The 16,356-nt window shown below is 47.0% G+C and overlaps 1 protein-coding gene across 1 annotated transcript in view; it reads right to left on the minus strand.

Moving 5' to 3' along the window:
* Cdhr3 (cadherin related family member 3) overlaps positions 1-16,356 on the minus strand; it is a 76,829-nt gene that overhangs the window by 40,250 nt on the left and 20,223 nt on the right. The window contains exons 5-8 of the mRNA XM_052738298.1: positions 13,845-13,939; positions 12,993-13,097; positions 4,466-4,614; positions 1,792-1,981 (exon numbers count right to left, since the gene is read on the minus strand). Coding sequence (XP_052594258.1) covers positions 1,792-1,981; positions 4,466-4,614; positions 12,993-13,097; positions 13,845-13,939 — 539 coding nt within the window. The remainder of the gene's footprint in view (positions 1-1,791; positions 1,982-4,465; positions 4,615-12,992; positions 13,098-13,844; positions 13,940-16,356) is intronic.

Below are 16,356 nucleotides of genomic sequence, written 5' to 3' on the forward strand. Positions count from 1 at the left end.
CAGAGGGTAGAGGGCCAGGGAGTGCTGTGTGCAGAGGGTGGAGGGCCAGGGAGTGCTGTGTGCAGAGGGTAGAGGGCCAGGGAGTGCTGTGTGCAGAGGGTGGAGGGCCAGGGAGTGCCGTGTGCAGAGGGTAGAGGGCCAGGGAGTGCCGTGTGCAGAGGGCCGCCTTACAGGGACTGACCCTTCAGAAGGTGGAGAAGGCAGAGGTGAAAGGGAGTTGATTAACCCCCAGCTTCCCACTTCCCTTTGTTTTTAAAAGCTCCCCACTGGTCAGGAGAACATGAATTACAAGGAGAGTAGCGGTCAGCCTTCTGCAGCACAGGGCAAGATGCATGGTGGGTCTAACATGTCCAGAACAGACTCCAAGCTGTCACACTGGTCCTCTAGCACTGAGTAGGGCATGCAGGTTGTGAAAATGGGGAGCTGGTCATAAACATAACAAATGAACTTAATAGCCATCGCTTACCCCGATGGTCTTTGTCTAGGTCTCTTTCAATCTGTCCAAAGTCACCTGGAGCAAACTTGAAAACCCAGTCAAGATAACTCAAGAGACTTTGTCTATAGGTCATCAAAACAGAGCCCTGTTCTGATCTCCAGCCTTCCTTCAGATGCAGTGCACTCTGCCCACAAAGGTCATTGCTGAGGTGTACTCCACCCCAAAACTGTCCCCATTCAGACTTCCAAAGACTGGCTAGCACAGAAAATACAGAACTGAAGCCATTATGGAAGAATTCCCAATTTTGTGACTTGTTGTCAAAATTGCAAAAAGAGCCGGGCGGTGGTGGCGCACGCCTTTAATCCCAGCACTCGGGAGGCAGAGCCAGGCGGATCTCTGTGAGTTCGAGGCCAGCCTGGGCTACCAAGTGAGTCCCAGGAAAAGCGCAAAGCTACACAGAGAAACCCTGTCTCGAAAAACCAAAAAAAAAAAAAAAAAAAAAAAAAATTGCAAAAAGAATGCTGTTTAAGAAATCAAACAAACAAACAAACAAAAAACATAGTAACCCAGAATCAAAAAGGACTTTATGGGGTTAATGTGAAGGCTCAGTGTTTAAGAGCACTTGCTGCTTTTCCAGAGGACCTGGGTTCAGTTCTTAACAACACCTATATGGAGGGTCACAACTAACTGTTCTTAACTCCAGTTTCAGGGGATCTGATGCCCTCTTCTGACCTCTGCAGGCACCAGGCATGCATGTATGTACAGACATATATGTAGGCAAAATCCTAGCACACATAAAATAAAAATAAATCATTATTAAAAGACTATTTTAAAATTATTGTGAATTAATTGTGAGTCAAAGAACAAGCGAATATATATAAAATAACTCATGTCCCACATACATCTGTATTTCCCTCTCACTTGTACGCAATTAAGTTGTGAAAGATGAATCAGACGTTTTCCTTTGTTTTACCCAAGTACTCGGTTTGGTTTCTTCGTTATTTACTGTGGGTGTCTTTGCGAGGTCCTGGTTACTAATCCTGACTCCATCACAGCTGCTCCTGGCACTGGCTCACCTCTGGAGGCAATAAACGAAGAAAAGACCGTCCAGAGAGGGCCTGTGGCGCAAGTGGAATGAAATGAAAAAATAACTGGAAACAGAAAGTGGAAAAAAGAAATAATGAAGAGGGAAGGAGAGGAAAGAAGAAGGAAGAAGAATAACAAACAGACCTTTGTACAAAATGGCACACTTCGAATCTGCCTGCAGAGAGTCATCACCCTAATGTTACCCTCTAACAGAGGAGCCCAGAGGTCAAGGGCCACCCAAGAGGGAACACATTTCAACACACGAGTACCTGAAGGTGAGCTTTCTGCATGTTGCAGGGTTGTCATTGATGTCTTCCACAGTGAAAGTTATCTGGATGCGGTTCTCCTGACCCCCAGAGGGTCTGTCCCTCACCAGAACTTCCAGAGAAATGATGGGATTCTGTCTCAGTTCAGCCGCATCTCGATCTAGCCTTTGGGCCACTTGGATTGTCCCAGTCACTAAGAGGGCAAAGGTTAGAAGTCAAGTGAAGAATAAAGGCCCAGGGACATGGAGAACACAGGAAAAGGCTGTTCTAGAACGATGACTGGCTTACCCTGGGGGTAGCCTGTACAGACACGTCTTTCTGTATTTGACACCTGACCTGACCTTGCTCTAGAGCCACAGGTTGGACCCCAGGGTTGAGCTCCGTGCGGCACTGCCCACAGCTGACAGAACTGGTGGCTGGCTTCAATTACTGGAGAATCTGTTGCTAAGAAACACACATTGGAGAGTGAGTGAGGCCGAGGCTGCAGGGGAAAGCCCAGAACTGGAGCTGCTGAGACACCTGGAGCAGTGCTGCCTCTCTCCTCTGTTCTGATCCTTGACTCTTCCCTCCTCTCTACTTGCCTCCTCTCCTTTCTTCTTCTCTCCCTTCCCCCAGTCTCATGCTTAGCTTGATTTGCTTTCATTTTTATTACTTGGAACCAGTCTTAATTTAAATACTCAAAAAAGGGTGTGTGGAGGGGAACGGAGCTCAGAGGCAGAGTGTTGGCCTAGAGGACAGTGCCCTGGATTCAATCCCCAGCACCACTGTGTATTTATTTGTGTGTGTGTGTGTGTACTTGTTAAAAGTTCATTTTTGCAACACTAGAGTGAAGAGAATTTTCAACTAAGATCATCTATCTCTACACTCTTAGCTGTGTGAGGATGTCAATGTCAAAAGCCTTCAGAAGTTTCCAGAGATAGAAGCCAGGTGCTGGCTTTGCATGCCCCAGGCCCAGACTAGGTATACTCAAAAGTTTATGGGGCCAGTGACACATGGTCTGGGATTGTCCATTGCTGGTTTCCACAAAAGCATTATGTAAGGTGAAGTCCAGTGGACTGATGTGGCTTGGATTCATTGAGTAACTAAGAGGACAGGCTCTAGAATCATCTGGCTTGGACATCGAAGTCCCCCAATGAGCTAGAGATCTTGGGAAGTCACTGGAGCTGTCTAGGTATCTCTCTCGCCCTTGGCTCTCCTTTCACTGGGTTGTGCAAGTACCTGGGAAGGAACGCATGTGGTTGCTCAGCATAAGGCCTGGTAAGTACAAAGTTTGCAATAAGGTGGCTGTTACAGAGGAGAGGAAGTTCACTCTCTGCACTAGGCTGCTCGTACAGGAACATAACTGCCAACAATCTAGCAAGCTGATCTAGAGAGACATTGTTCAATGAACCACCGTTAGCCCCATGTAGCTATCTAAGCCCTGAAATGGGGCCAGTCTGAATTGAGATATGCTGTAAGTATAAAATCATGTAAAATATCTCAATTACTTTTCAATATCAATTATGCTGTAATTATAATATTTTGGACTTTAAGAGTAATTTCATTTTTTAATGCAACTACTGAAGACAGTGAAATTACACACCTGCCTTCATTCTACTTCAGTGTTCATATCATTCTTCTGAATCTTAGAAATGTGTGAATAGGGCAGGTAGCTCGAGCATCTTTACAGGCACCTTCCAGAGAGTGATGGGGCTCAGGGCTACCCCACAACATGGCACCCTAACATCTAAGATAACCACAGAAGCATAAGGGCCTCTCCACCCTTGTTCTAATCTCCCTTGGATTTTCCCAGAGATGGTAAGCATCACCATCTAGAAGGACAGACACCTGAACATCAGGGCTTGCACAGTTTACTCTAGTTTTAGACACTCTGTCCTCCAATCATAATTATCCCTTTACTTTCTTAGCAAACTTGATATAAAAAATGCAATTTTCCAGACAAGTCTGGTGGTTAATGTCTATTAACTCGAGTACTCAAGAGGCTGAAACAGGAAGATTGCCATGAGTTGGTACATTGCAAGTTATAGGCCAGCCAGAGCTACATACCAAGATCTTGCCAAAAAGAAAAAAGACAGAGAGAGAGAGAGAGAGAGAGAGAGAGAGAGAGAGAGAGAGAGAGAAAGAAAGAAAGAAAGAAAGAAAGAAAGAAAGAAAGAAAGAAAGAAAGAAAAGAAAGAGAAAATCACTGTGCAGTGGTGGTGCACACCTTCAATCCCAGCACTCAAGCAGCTCTCTGAGTTCAAGGCCAGCCTGGTCCACAGAACGAGTTCCAGGAGAGCCAGGGCAACAAAGAAGAAACCCTGTCAAAAAAAAAAAAAAAAAAAAACCCAAACCCAAAAAACTATAAAATAATAATTTTTCTTGTGTCATTGAGTCTTCGTTTCCACATAGATGGAGATATGTGAGTTCTATTTATAGGGGTTTCAACCTTAATGGCAGTTAAAAAGAAATTCACCTCCTCCATAAAGGTGACAAGTGACTCCCTGTTCATACTCAGCCCTGCGCAGGCCCCACAATCTCCGCTAGTGTCTGTTGCCTTTAATACGTCCTTTCCCTGGCCACTAAGGCTGAGCCTGGACAGAAAGGCAGGCCAAGGGCCACAGAGGAAGAAAGCCTTACAAAACCACTCAAGCAGCTGCATTAGAAGATGTGGGATAGGGTGCTGCGGATGACTCACACTGGTCTATCACAAAGTAGCTGCTGATGGTTGTGATGCTGTAGAGGAGGTGGCCAGGAAAGCCCTCGTCATCAGGATCCTCTGCAGTGATGTTCGCCACGATGGTTCCTGGACGCAGCTCCTCTGGGATGGAGTAGTCTCTCCTTGGACTAGCATAAAAATACGGCAGACATGGCTAATTTGCAGGGGAGGGGAGGGAGGGTGCCGACTGGCGGTAGGTATTTTGGTGTGTACTAAATATAGCACTGCATTGCTTGAGTTGCATCAACACACAAAGAACACAGCCGCAGAGAGGAGGGTGACTCGTGTCTGTATTTCCAAAAACCACATCCTTGTGGATGAAGAGGTGTGCCAGGCTGTTCTGCAGCAATTTACACGGCACAGCCACTGCCTGCCTGCCCGCCGGATGCCTTTTCCTATCATTAACACCCTCTTGCATAAAGATACTCCATCTACTCAGTCAGCTTCTCTCCTCCCAGGTTTTGTCTGGATCCTTTTAAAGACCCCATCTGGACGTGACTCAGAACTGCAGGTTTCCTCCCTGTGTGACTCCCCCCCCCCCCCCCATGGGATCTGCCAGAAGCCCAGTGTCGTCTATTCTAGCATCTCTGGTTTTGTTTATTTTTTTTCTTCTTTTGCCTGAGGATACAACATTTTCACATGGAACTTGGGCATCTTTCCAGGTGGCATTCATCCTGAGGTTAGCTCTCTAAACTGAGACACTCCTGGCAGTCAGCAAAGCCATGGTACTGTTCTCCAAGGGGCGCCGTGTGCAACAGAATGCCAAGTGCCCAGCTCACCTACCTTTCTCGGACCTCCACGCTTTTGTAAAAGGGCAGTAGTGAGATCATTTCAGAGTGGCAGAGCCACGTTTAATTTCCCTTTATCCCAAGGTGCCATTTCCCCCTGCGGTCCCTCCTTGAAGGGAAGCAGGCTTCATCTCTGCCCTAAATGCTGCCTTCACGTTGGGGCCTCAGACTCTGCTGCCCCTGTCACACCACTGCTGTCCCACAGGGCAGGCCAGAGGAAAACAGACTCAAGAGAAGCAGAGACCATCTATAGTCAGGCCTTCACCCTGGCCTACCCCATGGGCCCTGCCCCAAATTCTGAGCCTAATATCATCCATGGGGAGGGGGTTCTCCCACCATGTACCCCATTGTTGGGAAGGAATAAGCTTGTTTTGTCCAAGAGGCCACTCCAGTGCATGGGCCTCCCTGCCTGGCGTCCCACAAGCAAACCATGTGCCCTCTTTCTAACTTGCCATATCCCTTCTCAGAGTGTGTGACATCAGTGGGCTGAGCCAGAGGAGCCAGGGGTAGCAAGGACCAGAGCCAGATAAAAGAAGGCAGCCTTGTCTTCTACAACCAACAGAACCCTGTTTCTAATGCAGGATGGTTTTTCTTCCATCCACTAGGTTGGGTCTAGTAACTTCCTAGCCATGATTACAAAGATGCCTGGTGGTTTGAAGGACAAAATGTCCCCATAGTTTTTGGCATTTAAATATTCACTCCCTAGTCGGTGCTTTGGGGGAAGGCTTAAGAGATGTGGCACTGCTGGAGGAAGTCTGTCACTGGGGGCAGGCTTTGAGGTTTCAAAAGACTCGCCCTTCCCGTGTGCTCTCTGCTTCCCGTTTGAGGTTAGAGATGTGAGAGCTTGCTGTTGCTCCAGCTGCCATGCCTGCCTGCTGTCCTGTTTCCCTGCAGTGATAGTGATGGACTCTCATCCTCTGGAACTGTTGGCCTCAAATACACCTTCTTTGTGTAAGTAGCCTTGGCCGTGATGTTTTATCACAGCAACAGAAAAGTGCAATAAAGATGCCCTGCTGCCTGCAAAGCCTGGCCTCATTTCTGCATTACTCGAAGCACCAGCAATGCCAGTATCACCATGGAGCTTGGGAGAAATGCAGATCCCAGAGCACCGATGGGAGCCTTGAGTGTCTACTGAGACAGACAGGGATGTGCACACTCAATCCAGTGTCAGGGGTGACAGTTAGGCCCAGGGTGCCTAGGACAGAAAGAAGACACCATAGGAAGAACGTGCCCTGCCTCCCATCTCTGATCCCTTCTAGGCAGTGGTTCTGAACTTGGGTCAGGGAGGTGATTATATTTAGACACATCTTTTGGTTGTCACAACTTGGGGAAGGAACTGCTCTTTCCATGTTGAGGGAGATGCTGCTAAACACACTCCTTCACATGGGACAGCCCTGTCACAAAGAGAAATATCTGGTTCAAGTCAGGATGTGAGCTTAAAGCCTGCTCTGAAGCCTCTATAGGCCACACTGGCTATGGCAGGTCACCATGAAAGGAACAGGCTGGCTGTTGGGAAGAGTGCCTCATGTTAACAGTCTTTTCTTGGTTGCCCTGATAGTAAGTGCAGCAGAAAATTAAGTTTAAGTATGTGATCTAAGATTCATGTCTGTAAAAAAGATTATCCAACAAAAGGTCTAATTTCAGGTCTACCAAAACAGAGAGGGGCTGGAGAGATGGCTCACAGGTTAAGAGCACAGGCTGCTCTTCCAGAGGTCCTGAGTTCAATTCCCAGCAACCCACATGGTGGCTAACAACCATCTATAATGAGATCTGGTGCCTTCTTCTGGCCTGCAGGCATACATGCAGACAGAATACTGCTGTGGGATGTCTTTCTGTATGCTGTGAATATGTGTTGCTCTGATTGATCGATAAATAAAGCTGGATTGGCCTATGGCAAGGCAGCTTAGAGGCAGGCAGGAAATTCAAGCAGATGGACAGGAAGAAGAAAGCCAGACGGGAGACGCCATCCCACTGTCCAGGGAGCAGCATGCAATGGCACACAGGTAAAGCCACAGAATAGAAATAGAAATGGGCTGAGTTTAGTTATAAGAGCTAGCTAGCAAGAAGCCATCATGACCCATAGGTCATACAGTTTGTAAATAATATTAAGCCTCTGAGTGATTATTTTATAAGCAGCTGTGGGACACAAGTGGGAAAGATTTGTCCTGACTGCAGGGCCAGGCAGGACCAGAGAAACCTTCCAACTACAGGACACCGTATACATAATAAATAAATAAACCTTAAAAAAAACCAGAGAGGATAAATATGATTATCATTCACATTCCCCACCAAGCTCGGCACTACACCTGGCTGCCAGAGTGCAGGACCACAGTGGGTGGGGCTGGTGATCACATTCCCTGTGTGACTGGGTAACTTCCTCCCTGTGAATGAGGACTCAGGAAGGCACTCCCAGGCACCCCTTACAAGAGGTTTGCTAGTGACTCCAACAGAGTCAGGCAGAGGGAGGAAGAGCTACTTGCTGATGTCTAAGACAAAGTGTTCTGCAGCCACCACTGTGCACAGGTGAATATGTCGGTGGTTTTCAACCTTCATGAACCACAGCCTCCCCCACACACACACAGCCAAACCACAAAGTAGTCAGACAGACATCTGTCTCCACCCAGGGATGAAATGCGGAGACAGTCTCCACAACAGAAACAGCACTCACTGTGGTGGCCTTGGCTAGGCACCAAGATGAAGAGCTGTTTCCACGGCTGCCTTGGCTGCCTCGCACCAAGACTTGGTATACCTGGGTCAAGTTGAAGATTAAATCCAATATGGTTAGTGCTAGCAGATGTTTCAGAGAAGAGAAATTAAGAAATCCAAGGGATTGGGCATGCTCTCAATTCAGCATCTAGTATGACTCCAAGTTTATTCTTTCAACCCATGGCTGTTGAGGATGGGGCTGCTTGTAATTAACAGTCTGAGCGAAATGAGGCAGTGTCCTGTCCCATCCCCATTCTAGAGTACAGGCTCCTGCAGACACACCTTGACACCATCCATGAACACTGAAGCAAAGCCAATTAAGAGCCTAAAAGGTCCATCTCTAAAATCACAAGTGAGAAGTGCAGAGTCTGAAGGGGCCTCTAGGTGGCCATTTCCCCTCCCTGATATACTGCTTACTAGTGCATTTTAGAAGACATGGATCAAAGTAGATTAGTGCCAGAGAAGTTATTTTTCTCTTCACCATCCTGTCAATGTGGGGAATATTTCTGGCCATATGAGTACCAACCCCACAGCTATAACCTTCCTAGATTTTTTTGGTTCACAGAGCTGTGTGCTGGCCTCAGTCTGAATCTGAACTTGTATATCTCAACCATTTCTCAACCTACTGGTGTTTGTTTCTGGGCCATCTGTAGAAATGCTTCATGCACTCTGGAACCCAGCACTAGTCACTGAAGGAAACATCCCAAGAAAGATTATTTGTTGCTGTAGCTGCTATACCACAGCTGGAGCTAGTGTAGGTGACCAGATACCACAGCTGGAGCTAGTGTAGGTGACCAGATACCACAGCTGGAGCTAGTATAGGTGACCAGATACCACAGCTGGAGCTAGTGTAGGTGACCAGACACCACAGCTGGAGCTAGTGTAGGTGACCAGACACCACAGCTGGAGCTAGTGTAGGTGACCACACACCACAGCTGGAGCTAGTGTAGGTGACCACACACCACAGCTGGAGCTAGTATAGGTGACCAGATACCACAGCTGGAGCTAGTGTAGGTGACCACACACCACAGCTGGAGCTAGTGTAGGTGACCACACACCACAGCTGGAGCTGGTGTAGGTGACCACACACCACAGCTGGAGCTAGTGTAGGTGACCACACACCACAGCTGGAGCTAGTGTAGGTGACCAGATACCACAGCTGGAGCTAGTATAGGTGACCAGATACCACAGCTGGAGCTAATGTAAGTGACCAGATACCACAGCTGGAGCTAGTGTAGGTGACCAGATACCACAGCTGGAGCTAGTGTAGGTGACCAGATACCACAGCTGGAGCTAGTGTAGGTGACCAGATACCACAGCTGGAGCTAGTGTAGGTGACCACACACCACAGCTGGAGCTAGTGTAGGTGACCACACACCACAGCTGGAGCTAGTGTAGGTGACCAGATACCACAGCTGGAGCTAGTGTAGGTGACCAGATACCACAGCTGGAGCTAGTGTAGGTGACCACATACCACAGCTGGAGCTAGTGTAGGTGACCAGATACCACAGCTGGAGCTAGTATAGGTGACCAGATACCACAGCTGGAGCTAATGTAAGTGACCAGATACCACAGCTGGAGCTAATGTAAGTGACCAGATACCACAGCTGGAGCTAGTGTAGGTGACCAGAAGGGTCTCTACTGTGCTGTGTTTGCAAAGTGGCAAGAGGCTAGCCTGGGAACAGACTGGGCTTAGAACCAATCAGTCTTAAAACACGTTTGGTTCTGTGTGTGCTTTCATGTTCTTATGTGTGCAGGTTCATACGCATCTGGAAGCCAGAGAACATCCTTGGATGTTGCTCTACTCGTTTTCTTCTTTGAGACAGGGCTTTTCACCAAGGAGGCTTGACTGGCCCATGAGCCCAGATTTGTCTGTCTCTGTCTCCCCAGCACTGGGACTGTAAGTGTACAAGCACACCCAGCATTTTTTGCATGGGTTCTGGGGATTGAACACAGTGAGCACTTTACCTAATGAACCTACTCTCCAGCCTTCTTAAAATATTTCTGCAAGCATTCTACCTTGCTCTCATGCTTGTGACTATTTCAAATATTTTCATCTTATATATACAGATATATATCATATTTTAAAATATAAATACACAAAAATACATAAATATAATTATACAATAAAATATATAATATAATATATATGTTGTATGTAATAAAGTAAACATATATATGCACATATATGTGTAAATATTGGTTTTTTTGAGACAAGGTTTCTCTATGTAGCTCTGGCTGTCCTTGAACTCACTCTATAGAGTAGGCTGGCCTCTAACTCACAGAGATCCTCTGCCTCCTAAGTGCTGGGATTAAAGGCGTGTGCCACGACTGCCTGGGTATTTTTAATATTTTTAAAGATTTATTTTATTATGCATTGTTAGTGAATCAATAATCCATATGTCTCTCTGTGTGTATATGAACATGTGCAGGTGCCTGAGAAGACTAGAAGAGAGTGTTGGATCCCCTGGGGTGCTGTGGGATGTATTTCTGTATGCTGTGAATTTGTGTTGCTCTGATTGGTTGATAAATAAAGCTGCACTGGCCTATGACAAGGCTGCTTAGAGGCAGGCAGGAAACCCAAGCAGGTATATGGGGAGAAGAAGGGAGAGGAGAGAGAGAGACGCCAGCTGCCGTCACCAAAGGAGCAGCAAGATGCCAGCAGACTGGTAATGCCACGGCCTCATGGCAACTTAAGATTCATAGAAATGGGTTAAGTTATAAGAGCTAGCTAGCAAGAAGCCGGCTATAGGCCATACAATTCGTAAATAATATTAAGCCTCTGAGTGATTATTTTATAAGCGGCTGTGGGACCGCCAGGCTTGGTGGGACAGTGGGGCCGGTGGGACCGCAGAAAACTTCCAGCCACACTGGGGCTGAAGTTATAGGCTACTGAGAGCTGCCCAGTGTAGGTGGTAGATACTGAAAAGCTAAACTCTAGTCTCTCTGAGAGCAACGAGTACTCTTACCCGCTGGGCTATTGAGGGCTGTGAGTATACAGCAGGTGATAACTGGTGTTCATATGTCAACCCACCAAATGAATGACTCTTTGATGGGAAGCCCCACCTGGCAAGGCCATGAGGTTACTGACTATAAATGACCAGTTGCTCCTTGTCTGTGTTTCTCTCATGTGCCATTTCATCTCTTTTCTAAGAACTGCATTGTTTCCTTAAGAACAGCTATGATATTTCCCCATTCACCATGCATTTCCATGTAATGTGCATATGTAATCTCATGATTACATCTCAATCTTATTAGCACAATTATGGATAGTCAATAAGATGATTTTTTTATTTAACTGTACAATTTTTATGAATAGAAACCTACTAAAATATGCTTCATAACTAGGTCTATTGTTCCATGTGGACTGTAGACACTCAGAGGTCTTGTTTTCCATCCTTAGCCACTGACAAGGCAAAATTGGTCAGACAAAGTGTCCTCATAGGACTTTCATAGAGCAGAATTGCAGGTGCCTGGCCTTGTTGGATCAAAACTCTTCAGAAGAATTATAGTGAACCAGAAGTGATAGTGCAGGTGTCTGGCCTTGGTATATCTTAATCCTTCAAGAGATCAACAGCACCTATGTTGCCCTAAGCTTCCTCCACCAGCACCTCCTCACTCTGATTCAAAAAACAATTAACACTGTATTTATTTCTACACCAGTTTTTAATGCAAGATTTTAGGCTCAGTAGACTATGTATAGGTCCTGAGATTCCAGTGATTAACAGAAAAAGGCTGTTAACTGACTAACCATGTCTGGATATTGTTAATCACATACAATAGTACACGTATTCTTTGCCTCTTCCTTAGATCTCTCATTGGTTTAGTTTCTTCCCTTGTAACTCTTGTAGCCATCCCTTTAAGAGATCGCCAGAACTTTTACAACCTACAGGTGGGGTCAGTTACCAGTTAAGCTGACCAAGTCTTTCCCAAGTGTGACTCTTATCAGAATACTTGTCCCTGAGAGTTTACTTTGTAGTTTTTAACTAATAAATTGTTAATGAATGTACACACACACACACACACACACACACACACACACACACACACATGCGCTTGGGAATTTGTAATGAGTTGTAGAATAGAGATGTAGAAGAATAAAGATGTAGAGGAGAATAAAGATGGAAGACACAAAGAACACAACAATAAAGAGCACACAGACTGAAGAGCATTGGCCCATGTGTGAAGACATGAAGGCATTACAGAAATCTTTCACTTTTCCCTCGCTCCTGGGAAGCATATCTCGGAGGACTCTGGGTAGGGGCTGAGGGCAGGTACCTCAACCCCTACACTGTGCCATCTTTCCAGTCCTAGTTTTGCTATTAATGGACAAATAATAACTGAACCCGGCTTTGGGTTTGGTGGAGTAGCTTGCACTATATTTGTTCACAGTCATTAAAGCGGCCGACCTCCGAGCACAAGATGGTGCTGTTTCCCTGTGGCTGGGGCCTGTGCCCACTCAGGGCAGCAGAGAGCCAGGCAGCTCGGAAGGTCATCACTGCCTCTAAAATTCCATCTTATCTTCCTGAATCTCCATGTGCAGCGGGCCCGGGATGGGGCCAGGTCCACACTCTTTCCCTCATCTCTGCTGTAAGAGAAGCAACAGACACAGCCAGGTGTTGTGCTGGGTCTACCAAGCCAAGAGGAAACTCCAGCATGCCAGCAGCCTTATAGTACCCGTATGGGCTTCAGGTTGATTACTGACATGGGGCACTTTATTAAACAAGTGCCTGCCTTGTATCCATCTTCTGTGTTTGTACAGTGACTCCCAAGGAGCACTGTGCTCAGCCCTTGGCCCTCTTTCCCATGGAGCATGTGAATGTGGGGGTCACAAGGTGTGGCGAGCAAAGGGAGCATGAGGTTGAGAAGCATAAAGGACACTGAAGATTTCCATTTCTCATCTCTCATTTAGGCCAGAGCAAAGCACATCTCTCTGGTGTGTCACGAAATGTGTCTCAGACAGCTGTGGCAGCAGACTCTTTGAGCCCTGCCCCGCATGTCCTCAGACCTACCTGATAAAGCGTGGGATCTCATCATTGATGTTCACAATGGTCACCTGGAGTGCTGCAGAGGCTTCGAGATTCCCGCTGTCTCTCACTCCCACAAGGAGATAGAAGCTGTCAGGGAAACATTCCAAGTGCAAGAAACGAGTTTGCTTACACAGTCACAGAGGAAGCGAGCACAGTGGAAGGAGAGATTGGGGCGAGCGGGCCCCCTCTCCAGCCCCATGCTTCTTATGCACCTTCAAATGCCAGGTGTGGCCACCTTCCCTCTCTGGCCATGGAGCTCACTCCCTCAGTTTTTAAGTCTGGAGTTTTTCTTCATGGCTACTACCTCCCTGGACAGATGTCCACTCCAGCCAGCCAACTCATATTCTCTGCCTTACAATGTCCCTGCGATGGACCTATTCCACTCTCCAGGAAAGGAGGCTCACATTTTATTCATCCATTCGAAGTCCAGAGCCTCCCATACACCAGGGAAGCAAGCACTCCACTGAGCTACACCTCATCCTCAATGACTGCTCTAGGTCTCTTGACTAGTGTCAAGCCAGGACCCTCACCTGGCTTTCCCCCGGCCTATGGCTTTCATCTCAAAGACTGAGCTGTCTTGTCATACTGCTGCCTTCGGGTGCCCGTGATCCTACCCTCCCCAGTCGGTGCCCCCAGCTCTGGGCATGCCCTCCCCCTACACCATGGCTTCATCGTTTCACCTGTGTCCTGCCAGGGTTTTTGGCCTGCTAAAGCTGAACTCCTAGCCACACTCCAGGCTGCTCAGGGACCCGCCCTGTGTTTGTATCTGGCTATTCCCTTATTTTCCTTGTGTTCTGGATGGCCATACTTCTGGAAGGTCATTGACAAGTTTACCTCTTGTGTCCTGCTTCAAAGTCCAGTTCTGTGGTGGAGAAGAGGGTGCCATTAGCAGACATTCTGAAGTTCTTTGAGGGGGAAATGAGGAAATGCTGTAAAACAAGAGAAAGTGAGAATCATGGCAGCACACCCTCGGGTGCGTTTGCTCACATCCTGTCTGGTAAGCTCGGCCTTAGATGGGTGAGTCAGATAACCAGTGTGTAGTGGGTAGCTGTTCCAGCTTTGACCTGGAAGTACTACTCCCATTGAGGCTTCAGTAACTGTCACGCCTACAAGGCAGGGCTGAGACAGGAGCCCTGAAGACCCGAGATCTGGATGTGCTGGCCGTCTTGGTTCCTGGATCCTGGACACTCGAGGTAGACCGAGCGGAGTGTTCCGCCGGACTGCGCTACACCTTCCCCAGACCCTGTAACCTATCCCTTTACTTGTAAGTTACCCCACAACATAAACCTCCCTTTTAACTACGTGGAGTTGCCTTAATACTACAACCAATACCAGTGGAGGGTTTGAAAACAGAACTATAGCCCCCAAAGTCTAGGATCAAAGACACACAGCCAAGGTCTCCAGCCACAGATGTGGGGTATGATCACTTTGGAGTTCCTAGGACCAAAGAAGAGTGGCCAGAAAATAGATTAAAGGTCTCCCCTGGGGCCAAGATAGAGTCTTCAAACCATGTTTGAAAAGTACCTACTTTCTGCTTGTTATGTAACAATCTCTCTCTAGTTGCAATGATCATACTTTTACACAAAAATTGGGAAAGATAAAAATATTTAAAAGTCACTAACTGAATTCATGTGTGAAATCTCATCATTTGGATGTGTTACTTCCTGGTCTTTTTGTGCAAACACACACTTTCCAAAATCTCAAGATGATGTGCTAATGGAATGGCAACACTGTTCTTCTTTCGATCTTAAGCATTTCCTCAAAGCCTTGTGTCTCCTATCAACCCTGTTTAGCTTCTGAGATCACAAGAGACCAAGTGTGGTCAGGATGGGATGCCTGCAGACTCCCACCATTACACCAACTGACCAGCCTAGTTTGCTAACAACAGCACAGCATTTCAGACATGGGGTTTATTTAACAACAACCTCTTGGTTTTCATTTAGGGGTTCCTGCCCTGTTTTAAGAGGAACAGTTGGTCAATGCCAGGGAGCTCTTTTCTGTGACCTTCTCTCAGTACTACATCTCCTCTCCATTATAGACAAACCTTTGCAAGCCCCCACCATCTCTCCAGTTCTTTGCCTGAGCAGCAATAGGTTGGGTCATAAGCTGCCCACATGCAGAACAATCCTGTGTCTTTGGGCTGAGTCTTCCCTGCAGGAAATCAGTGATCAGAGGCCCATGCTGGGTATGATGGAAGAACCGGCATATTTACCTCATACGCCAGACTCAGAGTCTTTCTGCATGTGTTTTGTAAAACTCTGGGAGACAAACCTATTTATTTGGTTCTAAGCAGTGGGAATTTTGGGATATAGACATGGCAAATAGGCTCTGCCTCTAAAAGCTTAAGGTCAACTGAGGGAACAGAGTGTTGCAGGTGTGGGACTCCAAGAGGAATCAGGATGGGCAATAACAACAACCAAAAAATAACCAAAAACCCTTCGTCACAAACTGGAATAGTAAATTATGTTTGTGATTCTGGAGAAAGGCCTCCTGGATTTGATGCTATATTAGTCACAAACTGGAATAGTAAATTATGTTTGTGATTCTGGAGAAAGGCCTCCTGGATTTGACTCCTGGTCCCATCATTTCTAGCTCTGTGAGTTTGTGTAGGATAATAGCAACGGAGCCTGCCCCATGGAGGAACCCACAGCATGCCTATCTTAGTTACTGTTCTGTTGCTGTGAAGAGACACCATGATCAAGGCAAATCATACAGAAGAAAGCCTTCACTGGGGTGGCTCACAGTGTCGGAGGCTTCGTCTATTATTATCGTGGTGGAGAGCATGGCACCAGGCAGGCAGGCATGGCTTTGGAGCAGTAGCTGAGAGCTACATCCTGCAGAGAAGGGGCAGGGGCTGGACCTAGTGTGAGCTTTTGAAACCTCAAAGCCTACCCCCAGTAGCACACTTCCTCCAATAATGCCACATGCACCCCAACAAGGCCATGCCTACTCCAACAGGGCCAACTCCAACCACTCCTAAACCTCTAACCCTTCCAAACACGCCCCTTTCCTAGTGACTAAACATTCACATATGTGAGCCTATGGGAGTCATTCTTATTCAAACCCCCACAGTGCTAAGACAATGCTTCCAACATGCTGGACCTACCTTGGATGGCAGCTTCTACTATTCAGCTAAAATGTAAGATCGTGTCATGAGGGTGTAGCTTAGGGGTAAAGCTCTTGCTTCATGTGTACAAGGCCCTGAGTTCAATCCCCAGCTCTGCAGCACCTTAAAAAATAAGAGTATGCTCCTGAAGGAAAAGGTGTTCTTTTGGTTTCCATGTGAAAGGACCAAGCAGATGCCATAACAGGCTGCTCAGTCTTCTCTCAGAGATCAGGCCTCAAT

This window comes from Peromyscus californicus, unplaced genomic scaffold (genome assembly GCF_007827085.1).
Source record: "Peromyscus californicus insignis strain IS unplaced genomic scaffold, ASM782708v3 Scaffold_15__1_contigs__length_86483966, whole genome shotgun sequence".
Taxonomy (NCBI): Eukaryota; Metazoa; Chordata; class Mammalia; order Rodentia; family Cricetidae; genus Peromyscus; species Peromyscus californicus.